General features: G+C 43.1%; 1 protein-coding gene across 1 annotated transcript in view; it reads left to right on the top strand.

Moving 5' to 3' along the window:
* LOC134186031 (hemicentin-1-like) overlaps positions 1 to 1,312 on the top strand; it is a 13,512-nt gene extending 12,200 nt beyond the window's left edge. The window contains exons 19-22 of the mRNA XM_062653936.1: positions 409 to 468; positions 607 to 695; positions 1,014 to 1,046; positions 1,292 to 1,312. Of these exons, the coding sequence (XP_062509920.1) occupies positions 409 to 468; positions 607 to 695; positions 1,014 to 1,046; positions 1,292 to 1,312 (203 nt within the window). The remainder of the gene's footprint in view (positions 1 to 408; positions 469 to 606; positions 696 to 1,013; positions 1,047 to 1,291) is intronic.
* Positions 1,313 to 11,945: the final 10,633 nt, after the last annotated feature.

The following is an 11,945-nucleotide window of genomic DNA, read 5'->3' as shown; positions in this document are numbered from 1 at the left end:
CCCAGTAGCTATAGATCAGCAAATCACGTGCTGGTTCATCATGAAACGGCAACCTTTGTAACAACTGTGCTCCAGTTGCAGCCATATGTGCCGTACACTGTGCATGTGAAGGTCTAGATGCTGAGTTTGCCTCCGACTGGCGACCAACCGACTTCGAAGTTCGATCACCTGACCAGAAATGATGGAGGCCGGTGTTGTATTGTTAGCTCGTGCTCCTCATCTTGTCATTCATCAGCTCACCACCTCCTTTTTCTTCATGATACCAAACCAAATCATGTTTTGCAAAAGTTGTGATCACAACCATCTCCCTAGAATGTGGTTTGTTTGTATGCACCACAGAGAGGCACATCTTTGATTGCCATAGGATATCGATGTTTTTACACTGAGTTTAATTGTTCCTGTGTGCAGCTGCTGTGCGTCTGCGAGATGGAACGACAGCAGAAAATGGGCGAGTTGAAGCCTACATCAGTAAGTTAGATACTCAAACAGACGACAGACTTGCATACAACATTGTCAGTATTTAAAGCAATGCTCACGCCTCACAACATCAGAATCAATGACATGAGTTGCAAGGTTTCAAGCATGCCTGTCGCCTTCGTTCTGTAGGTGGATTGTGGGGCACCGTCTGTGACGACGAATGGGACATGCTTGATGCAGCAGTCGTGTGTCGCCAGATCGGCTTCGGTACAGCTGTGGTACTCTGGCCAAGCTCCAGGTGGATTGTAGCGCTGGCGCCAAGACTCCACGTAGTGCATGGAGGCCCTGTCTCTAGAGGCAGGGGAGCTATCTCCACAACTGACCTCAAGGTCAACGTCGAAAGACGTGGAGAGCTTAACATTTGTCCATCGTCCATTTTGTGTGTGTGCATACGGACTGGCTGAGGTCAGCGGGGAATATCATGCCTGTAGTGTGGTGTGGTGTGGTGTGGTGTAGTGTGGTGTGGTGTGCTGTGGTGTGTGTGGTGTTGTGTGTGATGTGGTGTGGTTTGGTGTGGCGTGTGTGGTGTGGTGTAGTGTGGTGTGGTGTGGTTTGGTGTGGCATGTGTGGTGTGGTGTAGTTTGTGGTGTGGTGTGGTGTGTGGTGTGGTGTGGTCTGGTGTGGTCTGGTGTGTGGTCTGGTGTGTGGTGTGTGGTCTGGTGTGGTTTGTGGTGTGTGATGTGGTCTGGTGTGATGTGGTGTGGTCTGGTGTGGTGTGGTTTACGTGGTCTGGCGTGGTGTATGCGGTTTGGTGTTCCTGATGTGTGTGTGGTGTGCTGTGCTGTGCTGTGCTGTGCTGTGCTGTGGTGTGTAGTTTTGTGTGGTGTGTATGTAGTGTGGTGTGCATGTAGTGAGGTGTGGTGTGGTGTTGTGTGTGGGGGTGGCGTGGTGTGGTGTGGTGTGGTATGGTGTGTGGTTTGATGTGGTGTGTGGTGTGTGATGTGTGTGCCCGCATGCTCCTGTATAGCTTATTTAATGATCTAATGTTGTTGTGATTGTGCAGTCTAAATATTTGGTTGGGCCTGGCACACCTTCAATAAAACTGAAAAAACTGTCTACGACACAAGGTGGTTTTTCAAGAATACACTGTTGTGGTGGCAATTAGTTTATTTATATCCTGACTACTGCCTTAGGCAATGGAACTTTGACCTCCAGCAGGCTTTACGGCATGTTTTTCAATGGAGAAGGTTCGCAGACCGAGCCTGCATATGCTGCTGTAGAAGATCATACGGAAGTGTCTGAATCTGCAAAGGCTGCGTTGCGTGATACTTTGACAGCAAACACAGCTTACTCGCAACCCAACGCAGTTCAGGAACAGCAGACGGAAGAGGAGGAGACAGGTTCTCATTAATGAAGTTACCTATTGTTAGTTATTGATATTAATTTATGTCTGTTACGGAATTTACAGATCTTACCTACGAGACTTTTCAGTCTTGAACTTTAACAAAAACTCTTCTTAGCATAAGCTCTTCTTCCGAAAGAGATTCAGTGATCCTTTCTTATTCATATACAGTGTAGTTGTCGACTACATATCTAACATTGCTGATGAAATAGAGCCATTTGCTGCAGCCAAACGTTAAGTTTAGAACTATTCTTGTGAAATAATTTTATTGCATATGGGTAATTGGGAAATAGCGATGACGTCATTTACACTTTTACTGGTGTACACACACGGTTACCCAAGGTGTAAAATAGTAGCAAGAGCATGCAGATGCATGGATAAATGATCATAATACATTGCAAAGTTAGTTGACTTAACATTTGAGCACAGGGCTCTCCACCGTCTTTGAATGTATATACGGTTACGTATAATTAATGTAAGTTTAGCTAAGATGACATGTTCGTTGCAAGGCACAATATCCCAAATGCTGGCTTCTTGCACGTTAGACGACTACTGCTCGTGGTTGGCTGCAGGGCGGTCATCATAGACCTACAACTATACCTAAACAACCAAATTTATAATTAGATATTCACAAATTGCAAAATTTGCATTATCATAATATCTAGGATGATGTAAGGGGATTAATATTAATACTACGTTACGCGGGCACAGCCAGTAGCGGACTACCACAGTGTGCAGTGTACATCACCCATCGGCATCCTGATACATGGTGACAGGAGTGAGTCGTTGCCATGGCTGAAGGAAACGTCAAATGGCTTGAGGAGCAACCCAAGCGTGACGAGGAATCTGACAGAGATGCCGCATCCCGAACAGCGCCCAATCAGGTAAGCACGGTACTGATGCAAGGAGTGTTGACAACGCCCAGGCCTTTATGCGTCGAGGGCGACGGAGTGTGCAACTGGCGTACTTGGCGCCAAATGTGGGATGCTTATGCCACGGTGTCCCGGATATACGAACAATCTGACGAATACCAACTAGCGACTAGTGATGGAGGTAACTACATCTTTACTGCCACTAATCGAGCTGGTAGTGGGACAGCTACTATAATGGTCATAGTTCCAGGTATTGTATTTCATTCTGTTAGGTGTGAACTTTGCAGTGATTCAACTCTCTTCCTCTTGTAGGACTTCCATTGATCATCCAAAATCCAACCTTTAATGCTGTGAACAAAAGTGGAACTCTTGAAGTAACTTGCAGAGCAACTGCTGTTGGAACAGACCCTAAACCTACAAGTTTTAAATGGAAGCATAATGGATCTGAGTTGGTGAGTGGCATGAGAATAAGCTATTCAACAACTACGAATGTTCAGGGAGAGCTTGTTGGCACTCTGGAGATTAGAACAGTAACAGTGAATGACGATGGTAACTACAGGTGTATAGCAGTAAGCACTGGTGGACAAACACAGAGTGAGTTTGTGGCAGTAAAGTCCAAGGTACAACTTTTTGTTCAAAATACAAATCATGTATTTTGAACGTATTTATTGACTGTGACAGTTGCTCCAGAAATCTCTGTTTCACCCACCATGGATATTGCAGTAATTGGAGATGATTTGGAAAAGAATTTGAGCTGATGGCTACAAATGGAGATACTGTCTTTCCAAAGGAATTCCTGCTAACATTGTGTGGAAGTTTAGAAACCAAATTATTACGGGTGGCAATGATTATCGCTTCAGTAAAGCTAATGATAGAATCTTTATTATTGTGAAAGAGACTTTGAGTGGTAACTACTCTGTGGAAGTGACAAATGCTGCTGGACGTGCAACAGCAGCATTTCAACTATTCATACTAGGTAACAAATTGCTGCAAATGTGTAAATGTGTCAACTTTCTGATGGACAACATGTGTTTGCAGTTCCCGTAATGATAAACCAGTTCGTAGCCAACAACACTGTTAATGAGACAGAAAGTTTTACTCTCAACTGCAGTGCTCACGGTGTACCTGAGCCAAACATTGCTCTATATCAAGAAGGGGCGGATCAGAAGCTTACAAGCTCAATGATAGTCTCTGGAAATTGCTTAATGGAGATCCATACATGGCTTACAACATAAATTCAGCTCAAGAATTAGACAGCGGACAATACAAGTGTATTGCTACAAATGATGTGCGGCGGTCACTGACAGCTGTTTCAGATATAAGAACCAGTGAAAGCACAGTGATTATTACTGTCAATGGTAGGATGTGCTGATTTGCATATGTTGTTTGGTAATTTCTATTTTATGGTGTAGTTGCTGCAAGAATTATTATTCCATCAGGACCATTATTTATTTCTGTTGTCAGGAACAGGTCCTTGATTCTTCATTGTTCAGCAACAGGCACTCCTACTCCTACATACAGCTGGACACATGACAGTCAATCTGTTGATGTATCACGTTCTGGATATTTTCTTTGGCCAAATGGAACTTTGGTTGTTGGAAATGCTGTTTTAGAAGACGCTGGTGATTATGTCTGCACAGCAACTTGCTTTACTCAGATATGACTGATGTTCAAACAGTAATCGTACATGGTGAGCAATGAGGACATTTCGCTTTTGTTTGTGTTATATTTAAATTTGAGTATATATTGTGCAGTTGCACCTCAGATTAGGTTTCCTGAACGTCCTTTTACAGTCAATTTTACTACTCCATCTCAAATTTCAATTGGGTGCAGTGCTACAGGCATCCCAGAACCAATGGTTGAATGGCGTGTAGCTGATACAAATGACATAATCACCAATAGTGCAAAGTATTCTGTAAAATTTGATGTTGATCAAAGCTCAAGCAAAACAGTCTTTGAAGTGATAAGCAATTTGACTATCTACAATACAATCACCAGTGATACACGCCCATACGTTTGCAGTGTTACAAGTCCTGTGTTTACAACTCCTGTAGAGACAACAACCAATGTCATTGTACAAGGTTTAATATCACTATGGTTAATGTCTTAGTGTAGTGTGTTTAACTATAAGCAATGTTTCCAGTTTTTCCAACATTTATATCATCACCTGAGAATGTGACCGTACTAGCAGGGACTCAAGTTGCTCTACGATGTGCTGCTTCAGCTGCACCTGTTTCATTTATTGAATGGAGGAAAAATGAAGACATTCTAGCAAACAACAGAAGATATATTATAAGTGCACCATCGGCTTCTACATCTCCACTTTTGGAAGACCATTGATAACAACGTCAAGCCTGACTATTACTGGCAGCCATTACACTGATGCTGGTATTTACTTTTGTCGTTCTATCAATACAGTTGGACAAGTTGACGGCAGGGAATCACGTCTAGTTGTTCAAGGTATCTTATGCACAGGTTGTTGTATAGAAGTGCTGTGTATCAATTCGCAGTATTTTTGTTATTTATGATTAGTTTCGCCAACTTTTACTACTCAGCCACTATCTCAAATTCGTAACATGACTGATTTGGTGATGTTTACTTGTGCAGCAACTGGAGTTCCAGAACCAAATATTACATGGTAAACAACGGGAGGAACTATTATTTCTCCTTTAGCTGTAAACAATATTGTGTTGGGTTCAGATAGCACTCTCTGCACAACAACAAGTCATTTTAAAATTAGCAACATTCAGAAAAGCTATGATGGTGATTTTATCTGTACTGCATCGAATGACATAGAACCATCTGTAATGTCCAACAGTGCAACTTTGACAGTTCAAGGTAAAATTTAAACTATTGCTTGTTTGTGCTTAGCATTGTGGTATTTACACTATTTGTGTTTATTTGTGTTGGTGTACACTTTGTATTGTGGTATGTGTGCAGTAGCAGATCCAGACATGGGCACACACACCCCTTTTCAGGCCGGGGCTCACACAAACTGCCTTGCTTGCGTTCAGAATAATATTCCTTTTAGGGATTGTATGGCTTAGCCTTCTCAGCAATGTACTGTAAATCAGTAAATGTTTTTGTAAGTTATTTAATTTCACAAATTTCTTAAATTCCAAAGAATTGCTAACTTAAACTGCTACTAACTTTTGTAGTTCAATTATCCATCAATACATGGCATATACTTATTTTATACATTTACTCTCATGATGTCGGAACTTACACTTTCAAAGCGTCTAATGACGTTGGAAGTGACACTGTTACTCTTGAACTTATACTAGAAGAAGGTGTGCCAACAGTCACAACTTCGATAATGTATATTCTGATTCTTGTAATTGCTGTTATTATACTATGTATTTTCGTAGGTTCATCTGAATCAAGCACCAATTTGACTGGCATAATAGCTGGAACCTGTAGTGCATTATTAGCACTCGTTGTCTTTGTTGTGGTTCTCGTTTTCTGCTTTATGAGGTATAAGTCATCTTTCATTTTAAAAGATACTGTTGCAGCTTGCTTTATCTTTAGATATAAAATTTTTTCTGTACAAGACAATCAAGCGGACTTTGATAACTCCTCTGCTGCGGACACGGTGAAGGCAGGAGACAAACGATATACATACACAGTAGTTGTATGTATGTGTGCATAGTACGCGCGTGGTGTGTGTGTGTGTGTGTGTGTGTGTGTGTGTGTGTGTGTGTGTGTGTGTGTGTGTGTGTATGCGTGTGAGTGTGCGCGCGCGCTGACAGACTGGCTGAGGTCCGCGGGGAATACGGTGTCTGTGGTGTGGTGTGGTGTCGTGTGTGATGTGGTGTGCGTGTGGTCTGTGTGGTGTTATATCATGTGGTGTGGTGTGGTGTGGTGTGGTGTGGTGTGGTGTGGTGTATGTGGTGTAATGTGGTGTGGTGTGGTGTGGTGTGGTGTGGTGTGGTATGGTGTGGTGTATGTGGTGTAATGTGGTGTGGTGTGGTGTGGTGTGGTGTGGTGTGGTGTGGTGTATGTGGTGTAATGTGGTGTGGTGTGGTGTGTGTAGTGTGGCGTGCGGTGTGTGGTGTGTTGTGGTGTGGTGTGGGGTGGGGTGGGGTGGGGAGTGGTAGTGTGGTGTGCGGTGTTGTTTGGTGTGTGGTGTACGTGGTGTTGTGTGGTGTGGTGTTGTGTGGTGTGGTGTGGTGTGGTGTGATGTGTTGTGTATGTGGTCTGGTGTTGTGTGTTGTGTATGTGGTCTGGTGTGGTCTGGTGTGGTATGGTGTGGTGTGTGTGGTGTGGTGTAGTGTGGTGTGTATGTGCTGTGATGTGGTGTGTGGTGTGTGTGGTGTGTGGCGTACGTGGTGAGTTGTGGTGTGGTGTGTGGCGTACGTGGTGAGTTGTGGTGTAGTGTGTGGCGTACGTGGTGAGTTGTGGTGTAGTGTGTGGTGTGGTGTGGTGCGGTATAGTGTGTGGTGTGTAGTGTAGTGTAGTGTGTGGTGTGGCGTGGTGTGACGTGTGGTCTGGTGTGGTATAGAGTGGTGTGGTGTGTGGTGTACCTGGTGTGGTGCGGTGTGCTGTTTATGTGGTTTGGTGTGGTGTGGTGTGGACTGGCGAAGTGTGTGGTCTGGTGTGGTGTAGTGTGTGGTCTGGTGTGGTGTGGAGTGGTGTATGCAGTGTGTGGTGTGCTGTGTGGTCTGGTGTGGTGTGTATGTAGTGTGCTGTGCTGTGCTGTGCCGTGCTGTGCTGTGGCGTGTGTCACGGTGTGTGTGTGTGTGTGTGTGTGTGTGTGTGTGTGTGTGTGTGTGTGTGCGTGTGTGTGTGTGTGTGTGTGTGTGTGTGTGTGTGTGTGTGTGCGCGCTGAAAAAGCTGTCTACGACACAAGGTGGTTTCAAGAATACACCTTTGTGGCCGCAATTAGTTTAATTTATTTTGTGACTACTGCCCTTAATAGGCGATGAAACTTTGACCTCCAGCAGGCTTTACGGCATGTTTTTCAATGGAGAAGGTTCACAGTCCGAGCGTGTCTAGGCTGACGTAGAAGATCGTACAGAAGTGTCCGAATCTGTGAAAGCTGCGTTCCGTGATACTTTGACAGCAAACACAGCTTACTCACAACCCAACGCAGTTCAGAAACAACAGACCGAAGAGGAGGAGACAGGTTCTCACTAATTGAAGTTACCTATTGTTAATTATTGATATTAATTTATGTATGTTGCGGAATTTGCAGATCTTACCTACGAGACTATTCAGGCTGACTGATAGAAGCATTGCTTCGTGCTTGAACTTTTATTAACGAAAACTCTTCTTAACCTAAACTCTTCTCCCGAAAGAGATTCAGTGATCCTTTCTCACACATATAGTTGTCGGACTACATATCTAACATTGCTGATGAAATAAAGCCATTTGCTGCAACCAAACGTTAAGTCTAGAGCTATTGTTGTGTGAAATAGTTTTAATGCATACGGGTAATTGGGAAATAGTAAAGACGTCATTAACACTTTTTACTGGTACACACTGGCTTACTCCGGAGGTGTCAAATAGTAGCAAGAGCATGCAGATGCATGGATAAATAATCATAATACATTGCAAGGTTAGTTTACCTTTGAGCACAGGGCGCTTTATCGTCTTTGAATGTATACGTTTACGTTTAATTAATGTAAGTTTAGATAAGATGACATGTTAGTTGCGAGACACAATGTCCCATACGCTGGCTTCTTGCACGCCAGACCACTACTGCTCTTAGTGAGCTGCATAACAATTTCGATAATAACTAAACAGTACATGCCAATTCGGGCAGGGAGATATTGCAAGGTTTTCTACAAGGACAGTCATCACGTATACCGTCTGAAGGCCTACAACTAGACCTAAACCAACCAAATTTATAATTAGATATTCAGTAGTCGCAAAATTTGTAGTAATATCTAGGGTTGATTCTGGAATCTTTGCCTCAGTCTTTAGCGGTTGCAGTACCTTTAGTCTTTTGTCGTTGGAAGGAAGTGGTCACGTATTTGACAATCAAATTACCTGTGATGGCTATGGCTTGTTCAGATGCCGTTATAGTGAACCATAAGGGAGAGATTTCTTCTCAAATGAAAGAATTGTTAGAAGTTTGTTTATACGCAATGGATTATCTGCAAGTGGCCGATATCCGAACGAAAATGATGTTCGTTTTGCGAGACCACAGAGATCGTAACACTAAAGTACAAAGCCATTCGCTAACACTGATGAGGAAGATACTGAGAGAAGCAAAGGGAAGTGGACAGAAAAATCTTGATGATCTTGTGTCTTTGAATCATGACGCTATATTTCTTCTCCCAAGTGTATTTTCTGAAGTAAAACGGGAAGGAAGAACTGTAGAATCACGGTCTGCTGCCTTTTTTAAGAGACGTTTGCCCTACACCAAAGGATACTGCAGTCTACGCTAAGTGATCGTTCAACGTTAGAATCGCCTAACGACAGTGAACCTCTCTTATAAACTGGTATAGACACGCTTGTATAGTGTGGGATACACTCATTAGCAAAGTAAGGGTTACACATTATTGCATTACAAAGCTCTTCATGAATTGCGTCTTCACAAAAGATAAATGAAATCGTGACCTCTCTTGCCAAACAAGCTGAAAACAAGTTCAATGAGCAACCAGGAGCTGTTGTGAAGAAACATACGGAACGTTTGCAGACGGTCAAAGACGAGACACCAGTCTACTGTACGACAAAGAGCGTCAGTCTGAGCTAACTAGTTTGAAAAGAACAACGCAAGAAGAATTACTTCATTACTTTGCAGTACCGGATCCAGGAATTTTTGAAAGAGGGGTTCACCGTTAGCAGCCATTTATAGCGTTACTAATTTTCTCTTTTCTAATGAAATTATATGAAATTATTGAACCACTCTTATTGCAAAAGGGGGTTTCACCTTAACCCCCTCTGGACCCGGCCCTGCACGGGCTTCGGATCTTGCACGCTACTCCGCTAACTTCTTTTGGTTTCGACAATTCTGCGAAACAGCCAGGTCATACAATTTCAGGTCCGGGAGATGGCAAGATTCTCGTGATCTACAAAGCTCGTCGGGGCGGTCATCGTGTACCGTCTATATATATAGAGGCGTAATTAATTAATTGAGTTTGTTGTCAACTGGAAATTTAGCACCTCAAACAATTTACCGGCCTGCATGTGGGTTTACTAGACGTGCCTGCAGACTGTGTCTAGGAGGATTTTCTACATGAATGTATATACCTATCATATTCTATTTAATTAACTTAATGCGCTGAAAAGTTTATTTAATTAAATAGCACATGTGTCCCGAGTATTTCTATGTTAGAAGCATTAAACACGCGTATAATGGTCTATCTGTGATCACGTGACAGAGGAACGCTAAGTAGAACCTCTAATCACGTGGTCTACCGACAACGCCGTTCCAGTCGCTTCTTCGTTCAGTTCGACTGACAGAGTGTAGCTATAGCAACTTACGGCGACTCATTTGGTGTTGTTCATCTTGAAGCGGTCTCATGATGCCAGTGCGATGGATCGACGTTCTTCTAGTCTTCACAGGCTTTCTTGGAGCCTACAGTCAATTTGAAGGTGAGCCATTTTACTTATCGTCATCTCTAGTTCATTAAACTGAATCTCAACAAGTAAGTCGTGTAAACACGCAAAAGAAGAAGGTGTATGGTGCTTCATCTGCATGTGTTTGCAATCTAGCAGGAAAGCTAGCACGTAATACACACGACCTCTTTCATTCGTCGCGTTCTATTTGGCCTACTTTTAATGTGTGTACCGCTTCCTACTGTCTTCTAATGTTGAACGGTTAGGTGCAGTGCTATCTATAGTGGGCTATTTCACGTCCGACCTAGCGAATGTGACAGGCTACGCCCACCTTGACAGTTTTAATAATTAGTTCTATAGTGTCGAGCAGTAACTGAGTTTTACCACCTTTTACTGTCGTCCTCTTCTACATTAGCGCCTGCGTCATAACGCAGTCATATCCGATAGGACGTTATGTGTCGTCCTCTTTTACCGTCGCACTAGATTGCAAAGACATGGCCTAAGAATTGGTTTTTCGGTAGCATTACGGTACATTAATTTAGTAGATATTTTCTCACAGTAACGTTATGCATGATGTGCATGAGCGTGTTCTTTTCAGTGGCGGATCTAGGGTAGAGGTTGTGGGAGTTGCAACCCTCCCCCATTTCGTTAGCCTCGGAGTTACAGCAAAAAGTCTTGAAGCCGCATTGTGCTCATTCTCAGTATTTAAAAATAACTAAACAGATTCTTGACGAAGTAAGAGACCTGGCAGCGAAACTCCGACTCGTAACCAGGATATCTTTGTTGCGTACGAAACGGTTCATTCAGTAACTGAAAGAATTGATGCAACAAGGCAGGCTAGGCAAACTCTTTGAATTGTGGTATCAAGACATTCTGCGAATCACAGACAGTATTGGATCCGTCGAATCTGTTCCAAGAAAAACGAGCAATGCACCCAGTTAGAGTCCGATTGAGCACTAGAAACGATCTGTTGCGATACCTCTTCTAGACTCAATGCTCTTCGGATGAGCGAACGATCTAATGGTGAGCAAGACAATGTCCGAGCATTGTTGTGTCTAATGCCTACCCTTCTGGTTCGTTCTAATGTTGACCCAATGGAAAGCGTATAGATGGAATGTTGCACTGGCAAGCCGATCTTCCATTCCCGAAGTCTGAAGTAAGAAGGTGGCAGTCAGTATGGCAAACAAATACCAGGAAATGGAGAAGCAAGATAAAGAGGGCAAGAGTGCAAGAAGGACATGTCCAACAACCTTCTCCTGGCCTAATACTCTCGGTTGTACCCGAATGTTCATCGTCTGCTATTGATAGCTGCCTCTCACAACTGCAGAAGCAGAGAGATCATTTTCTGTATTGAAGAGACTGAAGATTTATGCAAGGTCTACAATGGCAGAGGAACGTCTTGCAGACCTATCAGTTATCGCCACGCATTACAAAGACCGGGTACCATCAGACGAAGTTTGTACAAAATCATTCACGAAGATTGTTCATACCGTCTTTGTTTGAAAGAGACATAACTGCACTGCATGTAATTTACTTAACGTTTATTTAGCAGTAGCATAGGCATTATGCAGTTAGATTCTGTTGTTAATTAATTAAACAGTTTTGATGATTTAGGGAGTTTATAACATGACACGTACATTGCTAAAGATATGTTGCCATAGTTGTTGCCATTTAATTTAGCTAAGCTTTAAGAAGCCTGGGCCATTTGCACCTCTAACAATACAAATGCGTTGACTGAGGTATGTGTG

This window comes from Corticium candelabrum, chromosome 10, assembly GCF_963422355.1.
Source record: "Corticium candelabrum chromosome 10, ooCorCand1.1, whole genome shotgun sequence".
Lineage (NCBI taxonomy): Eukaryota > Metazoa > Porifera > Homoscleromorpha > Homosclerophorida > Plakinidae > Corticium > Corticium candelabrum.
This window is presented reverse-complemented; position numbering and strand designations above follow the sequence as displayed.